Source organism: Salvelinus sp. IW2-2015, linkage group LG20 (genome assembly GCF_002910315.2).
Source record: "Salvelinus sp. IW2-2015 linkage group LG20, ASM291031v2, whole genome shotgun sequence".
NCBI lineage: Eukaryota > Metazoa > Chordata > Actinopteri > Salmoniformes > Salmonidae > Salvelinus > Salvelinus sp. IW2-2015.
The window spans coordinates 30,304,903-30,322,437 of record NC_036860.1 but is presented as its reverse complement, the minus strand read 5'-3'; the positions used below and the strand labels follow the sequence as shown (position 1 = coordinate 30,322,437).

Sequence of the window (17,535 nt, the reverse complement as noted above, 5' to 3'; positions counted from 1 at the left end):
CTTGATGATTGAGTTGGAGGCGTGCATGGCCACACAGTCATGGGTGAAAAGCGAGTACAGGAGAGGGCTGAGAACGCACCCTTGTGGGGCCCCAGTGATGAGGATCAGCGGGGTGGAGATGTTTCCTACCTTCACCACCTGGGGACGGCCCGTCAGAAAGTCCAGGACCCAGTTGCACAGGGCGGGGTCGAGACCCAGGGTCTTGAGCTTAATGACGAGTTTGGAGGGTACTATGGTGTTAAATGCTGAACTGTAGTCAATGAACAGCATTCTTACATAGGTATTCCTCTTGTCCAGATGGGATAGGGCAGTGTGCATGCGATTGCGTCATCTGTGGACCTATTGGGGCGGTAAGCAAATTGGAGTGGGTCTAGGGTGTCAGGTAGGCTGGAGGTGATATGATCCTTGACTAGTCTCTCAAAGCACTTCATGATGATAGAGGTGAGTGCTACAGGGCGAAAGTCATTTAGTTCAGTTACCTCTGCTTTCTTGGGAACAAGAACAATGGTGGCCAGCATGTGGGGACAGAAGACTGGGACAGGGATTGATTGAATATGTCTGTTAAACACACCAGCCAGCTAGTCTGCACATGCTCTGAGGACGCGGCTAATGGATGCCGTCTGGGCCGGCAGTCTTGCGATGGTTAACAGGAGCAAGATGTCCGCGACAAGACTGGTTTTCTTTTTGTAATCTGATTGACTGTGGACCCTGCCACATACGTCTCGTGTCTGAGCCGTTGAATTGCGACTTTACTTTTACTCTATACTGACGCTTTGCTTGTTTGATTTCCTTACGGAGGGAATAACTACACTGTTTGTATTCGGTCATGTTTCCAGTCGCCTCGCCATTATTAAAAGCGGTGGTTAGCGCTTTCAGTTTTGAGCGAATGCTGCCATCAATCCACGGTTTCAGGTTAGAGAAGGTTTCAATAGTCACAGTGGGTACAACATATCCGATGCACTTGCTAATAAACCCACTCATCGAGTCAGCGTATACGTCAATGTTATTGTCTGAGGCTACCTGGAAAATCTCCCAGTCCACTTGATCGAAGCAATCTTGAAGCGTGGAATCCGATTGGTCAGACCAGCATTGGATAGACCTGAAGACGGGCATTTCCTGTTTTAATTTTTGCCTATAGGATGGGGTAATATATAGGTGGCAGTATTTTCACGTCCGGATGAAAAGCGTGTCCAAAGTAAACTGCCTGCAACTCAGGCCCAGAAGCTAAGATATGCATATTATTAGTAGATTTGGATATAAAACACTCTAAAACTGTTTGAATCATGTCTGAGTTTGGCAGGCGAAACCCTGAGGACAAACCATTCAGATTTTTTGTTGTTGTTGAGGTCACTCTCTTTTCAATGGGTTTTCATTGGGAATCCAGATTTCTAAGGGACCTTCTTGCAGTTCCTATCGCTTCCACTGGATGTCAACAGTCTTTAGAAATTGGTTGAGGTTTTTCCTTTGAGAAATGAAGAAGTAGCACTGTTCAGAATGAGGCTCGAGGGAAGTGTACTTTTTGTTAGAGGCGAGTGACCTGAAAGCTAGCTACAATTTGTTTTCCTCCGGTATTGAACACAGATCATCCCGTCTTAAATTTGATCGATTATTTACGTTAAAAAATACCTAAAGTTGTATTCCAAAAGTAGTTTGAAATGTTTGGACAAAGCTTACAGGTAACTTATGAGATATTTTGTAGTCACGTTGCGCAAGTTGGAACCGGTGTTTTTCTGGATCAAACGCGCCAAAAAAAATGGACATTTTGGATATATATATATAGACGGAATTAATCGAACAAAAGGACCATTTGTGATGTTTATGGGACATATTGGAGTGCCAACAAAAGAAGCTCGTCAAAGGTAAGGCATGAATTATATCTTTATTTCTGCGATTTGTGTCGCGCCTGGAGGGTTGAAATAGGATTGTCTGTGTTTGTTTACTGGGGTGCTGTCCTCAGATAATAGCATCGTTTGCCTTTTTGAAATCTGACATGTTGGCTGGATTCACAACAAGCGTAGCTTTAATTTGGTGTATTGCATGTGTGATTTCATGAAAGTTGAATTTTTATAGTAATTCATTTGAATTTGGCACTCTGCATTTTCACTGGATGCTAGCGTCCCACATATCCCAGAGAGGTTAAAACTCGTTTTTCAACCACCACAAATTTCTTGTTAACAAACTATAGTTTTGGCAAGTCGGTTAGGACATTTACTTTGTGGATGACAAGTCATTTTTCCCAACAATTGTTTACAGACACATTATTTCACATCTAATTCACTGTATCACAATTCCAGTGGGTCAGAAGTTTACATACACTAAGTTGACTGTGCCTTTAAACAGCTTGGAAAATTCCAGAAAATGATGTCATGGCTTTAGAAGCTTCTGATAGGCTAATTTACATCATTTGAGTCAATTGGAGGTGTACCTGTGGATGTATTTCAAGGCCTACCTTCAAACTCAGTGCCTCTTTGCTTGACATCATGGGAAAATTAAAAAAAATCAGCCAAGACCTCAGAAAACAATTGTAGACCTCCACAAGTCTGGTTCATCCTTGGGAGCAATTTCCAAATTCCTGAAGGTACCACGTTCATCTGTACAAACAATAGTACGCAAGTATAAACACCATGGGATCACGCAGCCGTCATAACCGCTCAGGAAGGAGACGCGTTCTGTCTCCTAGAGATGAACGTACTTTGGTGCGAAAGGTGCAAATCAATCCCAGAACAGCAAATGACCATGTGAAGATGCTGGAGGAAACAGGTACAGAAGTATCTATATCCACAGTAAAACGAGTACTATATCAACATAACCTGAAAGGCCGCTCAGCAAGGAAGCCACTGCTCCAAAACCGCCATAAAAAAGCCAGACTACGTTTTGCACATGGGGACAAAGATCGTACTTTTGTCGAAATGTCCTCTGGTCTGATGAATCAAAATGACCATAGTTATCTTTGGGGGAAAAATGGGGAGGCTTGCAAGCCGAAGAACACCATCCCAACCGTGAAGCACGGGGGTGGCAGCATCATGTTGTGAAGGGGTGCTTTGCTGTAGGAGGGACTGGTGCACTTCACAAAATAGATGGCATCAGGAGGCTGGAAAATTATGTGGATATATTGAAGCAACATCAAGACAATTGGACAATGAGCCCAAGCATACTTCCAAAGTTGTGGCAAAATGGCCTGTTGAGGATAGGGGGTGCTGTTTTCACTTTGGGGGAAAATCGTTCCCAATTTAAACGGCCTCGTACTCAATTCTTGCTCGTACAATATGCATATTATTATTACTATTGGATAGAAAACACTCTCTAGTTTCTAAAACCGTTTGAATTTTGTCTGTGGGTAAAACACAACTCATTTGGCAGCACACTTTGTGACCAGGAAGTGGAAAGTCTGAAATCGGTGCTGTGTTCAAGTGGCTGCCTATAAATGGGCATGATACGTATGACTATACGTGCACGTCATACACCTTCCCCTGGATGTCAAGAGGAAGTGAGAGGAAAAAGGAGTTGATTATCTCTGTCTGACGTTGAATGAGCCCTCTTGGAACAACGTGTCCCCCATTTTCTGTTTTCTGCAAGGCGCGTGTTGGACCTGTTATTGCCTACTGGAAACCTGTCGTTATGGGCCAATATGATCTCCGGCTTTGATTTTATTTGATACATGTTACAATATCATCCTAAAGTATGTTTTTTCAATATAGTTTCATTAGATTATTGAACTTTATTCGGGACGTTCGGCGTGTTACGTTGTTTGACTTTGTTGACGTTGGAGAGCTTAGCGCTGCATGGCCAGTGTGCTTGCTAATTCAAGAGGGAAAGAGGACGTTCTGAATCCAAAACAACGACAATTCTGGACAAAGGACCCCTTATACAACATTCTGATGGAAGATCAGCAAAAGTAGGAACCATTTTGTGATGCTATTTCATATATCTGTCGAACTGTGTACTAGTAGCTTTGCGCTCAGGTTTTGGTTATTCCCTTACCATAACTAAGTCTTATGTCGTAATGAAGATATTTTTAGAATTSTAACACTGCGATTGCATTAAGAACTAATGGATRTATCYTTTCCTATACAACATGTATTTTTTTGTAARGTTTATGAATAGCTATTTGGTCAGAATAGGTGAGAGTCTAATAGAAATATCCGCACATTCTGGGAAAAAGATYCTACGTTAGCATGTTATGCTACGTTATGCTACGTTGTATAACCACGGATTTCAGCTCTAAATATGCACATTTTCGAACAAAACATAAGTGTATGTATAACCTGATGTTATAGGACTGTCATCTGAGGAAGGTTTATGAAGGTTAGTGAAATTTAATATATTTTGCTGGTTCATTCGGTAACGCTAACGTGCCTATTGCTATCGCTAACGTGCCTTGATGAATGAATGCGGTAGTGTGGTAGGCTATTGTAGTAAGCTAATATAATGCTATATTGTGTTTTCGCTGTAAAACACTTAAAAAAATCGGAAATATGGTCTGTATTCACAAGATCTTTGTCTTTCATTTGCTATACACCATGTATTTTTCAGAAATGTTTTATGATGAGTATTTCGGTATGTCACGTTGGTGTCTGTAATTATTCTGGCTGCTTTCGGTGCAATTTCTGATTGTAGCCGCAATGTAAACTATGATTTATACCTGAAATATGCACATTTTTTTAACAAAACATAGATTTATTGTATAACATGTTATAAGACTGTCATCTGATTAAGTTGTTTCTTGGTTTCGTTGGTTTGTTCTAGGTTAGTTTGGTTGATTTTGTGCATGCTACCTGTGCTGTGAAAAATGTCTGTGCTTTTTTCTATTTGTTGGTGAGCTAACATAAATATATATTGTGTTTTCCCTGTAAAACATTTTAAAAAATCGGACATGTTGGCTGGATTCACAAGATGTGTATCTTTCATTAGCTGTATTGGACTTGTTAATGTGTTAAAGTTAAATATTTCTAAAAAAATATTTTTTGAATTTCGCGCTCTGCCTTTTCAGTGGAATGTGGGAGGAGTTCCGCTAGCGGAACCCCTTTCCTAGACAGGTTAAGGACAACAAAGTCAAGGTATTGGAGTGGCCATCACAAAGCCCTGACCTCAATCCTATAGAAAATTTGTGGGCAGACCTGAAAAAGCGTGTGCGAGCAAGGAGGCCTACATAACTTGACTCAGTTACACCAGCTCTGTCAGGAGGAATGGGCCAACATTCACCCAACTTATTGTGGGAAGCTTGTGGAAGGCTACCCGAAACGTTTGACCCAAGTTAAACAATTTAAAGTCAATGCTACCAAATACTAATTGAGTGTATGTAAACTTCTGACCCCCTGGGAATGTGATGAAAGCAATAAAAGCTGAAATAAATCATTCTCTCTACTATTATTCTGACATTTCACATTCTTAAAATAAAGTGGTGATCCTAACTGACCTAAGACAGGGAATTCTTACTAGGATTAAATGTCAGGAATTGTGAAAAATGTATTTGGCTAAGGTGTATGTAAACTTCTGACTTCAACTGCATATGGTTTGCAGTTTACATATAGTCCAGTGAAGTTCTTTCAGGACTGTCGGAGTGTCTGCTTGGGGGGGATATATACGGCTGTGACTATAATCGAAGAGAATTCTCTTGGGAGATAATGCGGTCGGCATTTTATTTTAAGGAATTCCAGGTCAGTTGAACAAATGGACTTGAGGTCCTGTTTGTTATGATTACACCATGAGTCGTTAATCATAAGGCATAAACCCCCACCCTTCTTCTTACCAGAGAGATGTTTGTTTCTGTCGGCGCGATGCATGAAGAAACCGGGTGGCTGTACTGACTCTGACAAAATATCCCGAGTGAGCCATGTTTCCATGAAACAGAGAATGTTACAATCTGATGTCTCTCTGGAAGGCAACTCATGCCCTAATTTCGCCCACCTTGTTATCTAGAGATTGGACATTGGTGAGTAATATGCTCAGAAGCGGTGGCTGGTGTGCTCGCCTTCTAAGAACTGACCAGTAGGCCTCCATCAGCCTCTCCTGCGCTGACCGCGTTGTTTTGGGTCGGCCTCTGGGATCAGATCCCATGGCCAGGGTGGAGGTCCGAACAAAGGATCCGCTTCGGGAAAGTTGTATTCCTGGTCATAATGTTGGTAAGTTGACGTATCTTTTATATCCAATAGTTCTTCCTGGCTGTATGTAATAACACTTGAGATTTTCTGGGCCAACAATGTAAGAAATAATACATAAAAAACTGCATAGTTTCCTAAGGACCTGAAGCGAGGCGACCATCTCTGTCGGCGCCATCTTGCCACCTCATGAATACAAGTTGAAGTAGAAATATGTTAATAAACAGAAACAGTACTTACAGGCAATAGTGAAATGAAAAGTGGTCAACTTTGCCAATGTATGTTAGATTCCGATGAGAGACAAGCAAATCATAGGGAGAACAGCATCCTCATACTCTCCGTTTTCTAAAGTAAGGATGTCACTACACAAGTTGCAAATGGACAGAGTATAATTTTTCTTCGGGGAAATTAAGAATGTAAGCATTTTACCAAGGGTAGCGTACTCCACATCCAGCCTCACAAGCAATTGTGGCAGGCTAATAGATACGCACCCATTTCATCAGTTTGCCGTTCCATTTGGTATTTCCTTTGGTCTTGGTCTGCAAACTTCTATTAACTATATTTCTGAGAGGTGCAATTCACATATAAGAGAATGGAATACTCCGTTTCACTTCTCCCTTTCATTCGGGGCCTGCCTTTATTGAAAACATTTGCGCCCAATATCTGTAATGTGAGATGTTATGCAAATTGTCAGCGATTGGATCATCTTCACAAAGGTTGCAATAATACCCAATCCTGCGTTTTTCCACACAGGAAAGGAATATATAACTTTTTTATAGTCAGCATTTTGAAAATACATATTTCTGAAAGCTAATGGGACCTCTGCTTTAACCAGGGTTAAAGGGTTATAACCAGGGTTATTAATAATAATAATATGAGTCAGTCAATTCAGATAGGGAAAGGGGGATACCTAGTCAGTTGTGCAACTGAATGCATTCAACTGAAATGTGTCTTCAGTTGGAATTCAGGAAGTGGCCTGAAATTCCAATTAATCATAAGAGGCATTTACTTTTCAATGACTTCTGAATAAACTGAAAAGGAGAAGCTATATATTTCAAACGTTTTTCCAATTAAATGAATTGCTGAATTGGGTGACCTTAATTCGAATAGACCCCAACCCTGTCTCTCTTTTGACTAAAGCTAAACCAGCACATCGTTTCTTAGAGGACAACGATTGGACCGGTTACTTTCTAGACTGTCCAAGTGCACCCCTATTGGAGCAGCTCTAGACTTAATCCTTATAGTGAAGGAAATAAAATGCTAGTAAAACATAGCGACATTCAGTTTGGACTCCGGGCCAATTCAATGGGAACATAACAGACATGTGTGACTGACAGACACCGCAGAGACTTGATATGGATCGCCCATCACAAATCTAACCACCACTCATTCTGCACAGATTCAAAGACCAAAACACCAAATAATTATATTTCATATGGGCTGCGACCAAAATGGCACCACTATGGGCCCTGGTAAAAAGTAGTACACTAAAGGGAATAGGGTGCTATTTCAGACACAACCAAGGAGTTCGCCTTAAAATTGTGGACGAAGGGCTTGTTCAACCAGGCACTCAACTTCCGGCTTAGTTTGACAGATCTTGGCATCTCTGGCAATATGCAGCTTGAAATCACATTCCTTCACCCTTACCCACAGCCATTCGCTATTCACGCCTTTTATGAATCACTCAATTTCCAAATTATTAAAGGTGATTGTATTTAGCAGTACAGTAGTCTCACTCCAGGCTAGGTCAAAGGAGGGAGAAGGCACACCGAGCCATTTCCTGTTGAGACCTGCTGCTCTGGAGGCTGGCACCCTTCTCCACAGACCTTTGTTTCATATTGCAGCTTTAATAGGCCTATCATTTCTTTCCTATGGACAATAAAGTATCTATCCATCTATCTAGTATTTATTAGTGTTGTCACAATACCAACATTTTGACACCATCACGATACTAGAGGTCGACCGATTGTGATTTTTCAACGCCGATACCGATTATTGGAGGACCAAAAAAAGCCGATACCGATTAAATCTGCCATTTTATTTTATTTATTTGTAATCATGACAATTACAACAATACTGAATGAACACTTATTTTAACTTAATATAATACATCAATAAAATCAATTTAGCCTTAAATAAATAATGAAACATGTTCAATTTGGTTTAAATAATGCAAAAACAAAGTGTTGGAGAAGAAAGTAAAAGTGCAATATGTGCCATGTAAGAAAGCTAACGTTTAAGTTCCTTGCTCAGAACATGAGAACATATGAAAGCTGGTGGTTCCTTTTAACATGAGTCTTTAATATTCCCAGGTAAGAAGTTTTAGGTTGTAGTTATTATAGGAATTATAGGACTATTTCTCTCTATACCATTTGTATTTCATATACCTTTGACTATTGGAAGTTCTTATAGGCACTTTAGTATTGCCAGTGTAACAGTATAGCTTCCGCCCCGCTCCTCGCTCCTACCTGGGCTCGAACCAGGAACACATCGACAACAACCACCCTCGAAGCAGCGCTACCCATGCAGAGCAAGGGGAACAACTACTCCAAGTCTCAGAGCGAGTGACGTTTGAAACGCTATTAGCGCGCACCCCGCTAACTAGCTAGCCATTTCACATCGGTTACACCAGCCTAATCTCGGGAGTTGATAGGCTTGAAGTCATAAACAGTGCAATGCTTGAAGCATTGCGAAGAGCTGCTGACAAAATACACGAAAGTGCTGTTTGAATGAATGCTTACGAGCCTGCTGCTGCCTACCACCGCTCAGTCAGACTGCTCTATCAAATCATAGACTTAATTAAAACATAACACACAGAAATACGAGCCTTATGTCATTAATATGGTCGAATCCGGAAACTATCATCTCGAAAACAAAACGTTTATTCTTTCAGTGAAATACGGAACCGTTCCGTATTTTATCTAACGGGTGGCATCCATAAGTCTAAATATTCCTGTTACATTGCACAACCTTCAATGTTATGTCATAATTACGTAAAATTCTGGCAAATTAGTTCGCAACGAGCCAGGTGGCCCAAACTGTTGCATATACCCTGACTCTGCGTGCAATGAACGCAAGAGAAGTGACACAATTTCACCTGGTTAATATTTCCTGCTAACCTGGATTTGTTTTAGCTAAATATGCAGTTTAAAATAATATATTTCTGTGTATTGATTTTAAGAAAGGCATTGATGTTAATGGTTAGGTACAGTCGTGCAACTATTGTGCTTTTTTCGTAAATGCGCTTTTGTTAAATCATCCCGTTTGGCGAAGTTGGCTGTCTTTGTTAGGAAGAAATAGTCTTCACACAGTTCGCAACGAGCCAGGCGGCCAAAACTGCTGCATATACCCTGACTCTGTTGCATGAGAAGTGACAAAGAAATTCATGTTAGCAGGCAATATTAACTAAATATGCAGGTTTAAAAATATATACTTGTGTATTGATTTTAAGAAAGGCATTGATGTTTATGGTTAGGTACCTTTTTCGCATATGCGCACCGCATCGATTATATGCAACGCAGGACACGCTAGATAAACTAGTAATATCATCAACCATGTGTAGTTAACTAGTGATTATGATTGATTGATTGATTGTTTTTTATAAGATAAGTTTAACACTAGCTAGCAAATTACCTTGGCTTCTTACTGCATGCTCGTGGAGTGCAATGAGAGGCAGGTGGTTAGAGCGTTGGACTAGTTAACCGTAAGGTTGCAAGATTGAATCCCCGAGCTGACAAGGTAAAAATCTGTCGTTCTGCCCCTGAACAAGGCAGTTAACCCACCGTTCCTAGGCAGTCATTGAAAATAAGAATGTGTTCTTAACTGACTTGCCTAGTTAAATAAAGGTGTAAAAAATATATATATATATAACGATTTCCGATTGTTATGAAAACTTGAAATCGGCCCTAATTAAATCGGCCATTCCGATTAATCGGTCGACCTCTATTCGATACTGCGATTTGATGTTCCAAACATATTGCTTACTACGCTGAAAAAATATATAAAGCGCAACATGTAAAGTGTTGTTCACATGTTTCATGAGCTGAAATAAAAAAAATCCCTGAAATTTTCCATACAAAAAGCTTATCTCTATTTTTTCACAAATTTGTTTACATCCATATTGGTGAGCATTTCTCCTTTTCCAAGATAATCCATCCACCTGACAGGTGTGGCATATCAAGAAGCTAATTAAACAGTATGATCATTACACAGGTGCATCTTGTGCTGGGGACAATAAAAGTCCACTTTAAATACGCCGTTTTGTCACACAACACAATGACACAGATGTCTCAAGTGTTGAGGAAGCATGCAATTGGCATGCTGACTGCAGGAATGTCTACCAGAGCTGTTGCCAGATAATTTAATGTTAATTTCTCTATCATAAGCTGCCTCCAACGTTGTTTTTAATAATTTGGCAGAATGTCCAACCGGCCTCACAACCGCAGACCACGTGTTTCCACGCCAGCCGAGGACCTCCACATCAAGCTACTTCACCTGTGGGATCGTCTTGATGGGGGGGTGCTGTAACTCAGTAAAATCTTTTGTTGCATGTTGCGTTTAATTTTTGTTCAGTATGTGTCTGCTGGAGATACACTCTTGTCTAACAAGGTTGGTTGTTTCTACTTGCCACTACATAAATCTATTTCAACGTTTATGTATTTATATTGGTTAATTGAGATTACATATCAATAAGGTGTTATGCGATTGGTCTTGCTACAGACAGGAGGGTAATACAGTTGTCCTCCACAGCTAAATGTTCTTGTCTATTTTCAGGTATTTACACCTATTGTATATTATTTTTGTAATTGTTGTCTTTGATTACAAAAGCTCAGTCTGATTATTCAATACAAGCGAATAAACACCAATCAACTGGGACTGCTGGATGAGCATTCCTTTCTTTAAAAAAACAATGCAAGGGAGTTAAGAAGTACGATCACATCTGTTACAAGAGCATAAGAAAATGAGTTTTGATCAGTCATGGAAATAAAAGCGCTGAAAACATGTTGGCTCACTATTTAAAAAAGGAAGCTGGAGAACCAGCTAGATTATGAAAATATCAATATGGTATCAATATAATATAAAATAATAGTGTGATATGCAACTATCGATTTCTTCCCCCATCACTACCACATATAGCCTACTGAATACGTCTTAACTATGTTTCATTGGATACAAGTGTTCACAAAAGGACCATGTTATTAGGCCTATATTATTCCTGCATTGGCCAATAGCCACATATTGCGGGGCAGGAGCTCCAAGTGTGTGATAATGTTTAGATTTTATAGATAGTTGTACAAAAGGACCTATAATGGAGCGAGCAGGTTGCATCTATGGTAACTAAGTGCAGCAAAACACTTTTTTCCCCTCCTCTACCTTAAAAGATTCAATGCGCCACAAGACCTGATGAACATTAACACCGGCTACATATGCCCCACCCTGGAATATGCCGCAGCTCATGGACCCAGGCCTAGTCTGATGACCCGGAGCGTATTCAGAAGAGAGCATGCATGCCGCATCATCCTAGGAGGATACTCCAGTTATACTGAGGCACTACTGACCCTGTCCCTACCCAGGCTTCTTGAAAAGGAGGACACAGCTCTGTAGACTTCGCTGTCAGCCTCCTCAACTCTCCATTCAGAGACCATCTACCCCCTGACCGAAAAACAGCAACAGGTAGGAACACCCGCAGCCAAAATCAACTGACAACCCCAAAGTCAACAATACAGAAGGTCACCAATCCCATACCTCTGTTCATTAATTAGTCACTAAGATTGCTGGACCTCTTGATTCATAATTGTATAATTTCTATACATTTTTGTATTTTGGCAACCTCTTAAATCATACATATTTTGTATGCGCAATGATTTCAGTTTGTATTGACTGCTATGAGCGTACATTTGTTTTACTTTAATGAACACACTCACACGGCCAAATGTATGTGGACACCCCTACACCGTTGCTGACAGGTGTATAAAAATCTTGCACACAGCCCTGCAATTTCCATAGACAAACATTGGTAGTAGAATGGCGTTACTGAGCCCAGTGACTTTCAACATGGCACCGTCACAGGATGCCATCTTTCCAACAAGTCCGTTCGTCAAATTTCTGCCCTGCTCGAGCTGCCCGGTCAACTGTAAGTGCTGTCATTGTGAAGTGGAAATGACTAGGAGCAAAAACGGCTCAGCCGCGAAGTGGTAGGCCACACAAGCTCACAGAAACGGGACCAACGAGTGCTGAAGCGTGTAAAAATCAACTGTCCTCGGTTACAACACTAGCTAACAAGTTCCAAATGGCCTCTGGAAGCAACGTCAGCATAACGCCCATAATTTTGGAATGAGATGTTCGACGAGCAGGTGTCCACATACTTTTGGTCAGTATGGATCTATCTTTAACTGTATGTTTCATTGGATAAGCATGTTGACAAAATGACCATATTATAATTCATATGAGGCCTATATTATTATGTTAGGCATGGCTACGAACAGTGTGGCTACATGGGTGATCTTATGTTCTTCCATGATGGAAAGACCTGGGCTTATCCTGCCTGAACCCATCAATAGGAGGAGGCCTTCACATCAGTCCCATACACATGGTGCACTGCAGGTGGAGATAAGGTCCTTTCCATGTAAAGGGACCCATGAGCACCAACATGTGAAATTGGGTTTCAAATGAAAGCTATATAGAAAGTCTACATCTCCTTTAACTTATTTTTTTAAAACATTTCGTTGCATTACAAAGTGGGATTGAACGATTTAATTGTATTGTTTGTCATCGATCTACACAAAATACTCCATAATGTACATAATCTATAACTTTTTACAAATTAATACTAATTTAATAACTAAAATAGTAGTTGCATAAGTATTCACCCATTTTGCTTAGGCAAAGCTAAATTAGTTCTGAAATAAACTTTGTCATAACAAATCACATAAGTTAAGTTACACTGTGTGAAATAATAGGACATTCTTTTTTTATGTCCCCCATACATACAACAACTGTAAGGTCCCCCAGTCAAGTACCGAATTTAAAGCACATATTCAACTACAAAAGACCAGGGAGCTTTTCGAAAGCCTCGAAGAAGGGCAGTGATGGGTAGATGGGTAACAATAACAAATCAGACACTGACTATATATTTAAGCATGGTCAAGTTAATAATTACATTGTGGATTATGTATTAAGTCACCCAGACACATCCAAGATGCTGTCGTTCTTCTGAACTGAGCTACAGGACAGGAACGAAACTGCTTATGGATGTCACCATGAGGTCATTGGTGATATAAAAATGTCTAGAGTTCAATGGCTGTGATGTGAGAAAGCGGAGGACGGATCAACAACATTGTAAATGTTGTTTTTTTTGGCATTGATTTTTCACTTAAAATGTTTCTCACCACAATGGAATTGTCCATAAGACACCACTTTACCCACATGTCACAAAACCCCCGACGAATGCTGTTCACAACCGTCTCGAGGGGAGTTGGGAAAATTGAATTGTTTATTGTTCATTACAAATGTCAATACCTTTCTTCTATTTTAACAATATAGAGGGGATATATATACTACATGATCAAAAGCATGTGGACACCTGCTCGTCGAACATCTCATTCCAAAATCATTGGCATTAATATGGAGTTGGTCCCCCCCTTTTCTGCTATAACAGCCTCCACTCTTCTGGGAAGGCTTTCCACTGGATGATGGAACATTGCTGCAGGGACTTGCTTCCATTCAGCCACGAGCATTAGTGAGGTCGGGCACTGATGTTGGGCGATTAGACCTTGCTCGCAGTCGGCATTCCAATTCATTGCAAAGGTGTTCGATGGGGTTGAGGTCAGGGTTCTGTGCAGGCCAGTCAAGTTCTTCCACACCGATCTTGACAAACCATTTCTGTATGGACCTTGCTTTGTGCACGGGGGCATTGTCATGCCGAAACAAGAAAGGCCTTTCCCCAAACTTTTGCCACAAAGTTGGAAGCAGAGAATCATCTAGAATGTCATTGTATGTTGTAGCTTAAGATTTCCCTTCACTGGAACTAAGGGGCCTAGCCCGAACCATGAAAAACAGCCCCAGACCATTATTCCTCCTCCACCAAACTTGACAGTTGGCATCATGCATTGGGGCAAGTAGCGTTCTCTTGGCATCTGCCAAACCCAGATTAGTCCGTCGGACTGCCAGATGGTGAAGCATGCTCGAGTCCAATGGCGTCAAGCTTTACACCCCTCCAGCCGACGTTTAGTATTGTGCATGGTGATCTTAGGCTTGTGTGCGGCTGCTCGGCCATGAAAACCCATTTTGTGAAGCTCCTGACGAACAGTTATTGTGCCGACGTTGTTTCCAGAGGCAGTTTGGAATACAGTAGTGAGTGTTGCAACCGAGGACAGATGATTTTAACTCGCTACGTGCTTCAGCACTCCCAATCTGTGAGCTTGTGTAGCCTACCCCTTCACAGCTGAGCCGTTGTTCCTCCTAGACGTTTCCACTTCACAATAACAGCACGCACAGCTGACCGGGGCAGCTCTAGCAGGGCAGAAATTTGATGAACTGACTTGTTGGAAAGGTGGCATCCTATGACCGTGCCACGTTGAAAGTCACTAGGCTCTTCAGTAAGGCCATCATATTGACATGGCTGTGTGCTCAATTTTATACACCTGTCAGCAACAGGTGTGGCTGAAATAGACAAATCCAATCATTTGAAGGGGTGTCCACATACTTTCATATATATATAGTGTATGTGGCACGCGAAATGGTCTGGTCTAATCTTGTTATAGAATCTGTATAAAAAAAAAATGTCACTGCCTAAAATACCGCCAGAGCGAGAAAAGCTCGGGCAGCACACTGCAGCTTATCCAGATGCTCACTGGCACTTTAACAGGCAGGTAAAACAAATGCAACACCTACAGTAGCAGGCCAAGAGATCGTAAAACAAACGTATATGAATTAACTATTAATTACGTTGCTGATGGGCATTCAACATGATAACATTAGTTGTCTTTTTTTGTAACCTAGCCTACGTTATTGCAGCCAGATAATGCCCGATAGCTTCTCCCGCTTTATATCGGGATATGTGACATAATCAAACTGGTGAGGCATTCAAGGCTGACTTGACAGGGTTACTGAGCTAGCTATTTAGCTATGTATCCCCCGAGGCATCAACACATGCGTCTAAGAAATGCATTTTCCGTTTGATGAGCATTAGCGAATTAATAGGAGCGTGATTAAGGCCAAGCGATCGGCTCAGTATACTGTAGTTCAGCACTTTACATTGCATAACTCAGTAGCCACCACAGCGATCGAGTTTGATGGGGAATTATCAACTAGCTAGAGAGTGACAGAGTACAAATGAGCATCGAACTCACCCCTGCGCATGTGATTGTGTAATTTTGACCAAGACGCAGCAATATTCCCATGGTATTACTATGTTGTAATTCACAGGGCTAGCCACCACCGTTGTGATAACGCAGCCTACAATAACATTATCGGGTACGACATAATGGCCATGACGACATATGAAATGTATAAAAGCATAATTTCTAATATCTTCCAGCACTGTTTGAAATAGCAACTGTGGCTAATTCGGTTAAAACCCATGCCAAGCTCGAGACTCAGCAATTTGTTGTATCAGCTTACATGGCCGTAATAGCTAGCATAGCCTCCTAGGGCCAGCTACTGCTTGACCAGCTATGTCCAGGATTAAATGTTTACCATCTGAAAAATATATATAATAATTACCTCTCGCTGACCAGTACAACGTCTGCATCGGTCCACTGTTTGAAAATGGACGGGAGTACCCTCCGAAAGACGAAGAAGAGTCCGGGAAAAACTACGACGCCGCAAGCCAGCACTTGCAACATCCTTGCGTTTCGCTTCTCCCGCTATCGACCTATCTATTTTTATAATATGGGTCGAGGGCTGCAAGATGTATTTTACACACCGCGTTTTACACCGGCGACTGGGATTCGCCGTGTTTGCTAGACAGCATTAGTGCTCACGCCACAAGATCCAGTCACCGGTGACCGCTGCGTTTTTTCCCTTGCCTCAGCAACACCACACTGTACACACAACCTAGCTAGCGAAGGTACCCGTTGATTGATTGGTCTTCACTCCTGGCGCAAAGCCGGTAACGTTAGACAGCACGCTAACTACATGCCGCGGAATACAATTTAATATCGAGGTTTGAGAATATTCTACCAGAAAAAGAAATTGGGGAAAAAATAATACATATGTGAATTAAACCGAGGCAAGGTTCGACCTACGCGTCGGTTTCTCCGAGTTGGGGTACCTTGCTATGCGAACCATCTACGACTCGACAAGCGCTCTCTTATCAAAGATGAATATAACTTAACCAAGATAGACCACAGCCTGTCGTTTCAAATGAGTCATAGAGGGCAGAACAAGCAAGGAGGTGGGCAGAGTCAAGCACGAGCTAGCAAGATCCTATTGGCGCGTTTTAGCTGTATTTGCATATTTCCGATAGGAAACGCCTTCTATATGCGCGTGTGCAATAACTAAATTCCTTTTGCACATCTAAACAACGCAATTTTCAAAAACTTTAGCAATGGGTAAAGTCTAGAAAACTTAGTCCACTCTGTTTGTAACAAATGATAGTTTTGGGATCAGAAAACTGTATTGAGATCAAAGGTTTCATCAATGACAAAATGTGCTATGTCAGCCAAAATCCGTCTTGTTACATCTTCTCCCACTGCTGGCCACTGGACTTCCTCTCACTAACATTTTTGGTAGTGTGTGGAAACGCCAAGCGGATGCTTCACATTTACACATCCGGTGAAATATCTGTCTCATTGTTCCATCTGTGCTCTTATTCATGACGGTGCAGAGACCCTACAAACAATGTGGACAAGAAGCATTCCGCAAGACAGCGCCATCTAGGCAGTAGCGGAACTGTGCTGCCCATACAGGCATAGTTCACCCTGATCATTTTTAATTTACTGTAATTTTCTGTTTTAGAAGCTTACTCTTACTGTACACATAATTAGGCTATGCATTGTTGCAAAATTATTCATTTTTGCAAAAACACACTATTTATAGAGGACAAGTACAAGAGGACAAGTACGTTAGAGTGTCTAGTTTGAGAAACAGATGCCTCACAAGTCCTCAACTGGCAGCTTCATTAAATAGTACCCGCAAAACACCAGCCTCAACGTCAACAGTGAAGAGGAGACTCCGGGATGCTGGCCTTTGGCCCATCTTAATCTTTTCTTTTTATAGTCCAGTCTGAGATATGGCTTTTTCTTTGCAACTCTGCCTAGAAATCCAGCATCCCGGAGTCGCCTCTTCACCGTTGATGTTGAGACTGGTGTTTTGCGGGTACTATTTAATGAAGCTGCCAGTTGAGGACTTGTGAGGCGTCTGTTTCTCAACCTAGGCACTCTAATGTACTTGTCCTCTTGCTCAGTTGTGCACCGGGGCCTCCCACTCCTCTTTC

At 41.4% G+C, this 17,535-nt stretch overlaps 1 protein-coding gene across 1 annotated transcript in view; it reads right to left on the bottom strand.

Moving 5' to 3' along the window:
• LOC111980169 (ceramide synthase-like) overlaps positions 1-16,399 on the bottom strand; it is a 43,121-nt gene extending 26,722 nt beyond the window's left edge. Inside the window, exon 1 of the mRNA XM_024010835.2 lies at positions 15,822-16,399. Coding sequence (XP_023866603.1) covers positions 15,822-15,943 — 122 coding nt within the window. The 5' untranslated portion in view covers positions 15,944-16,399. The remainder of the gene's footprint in view (positions 1-15,821) is intronic.
• Between the last annotated feature and the right edge of the window lie 1,136 nt (positions 16,400-17,535).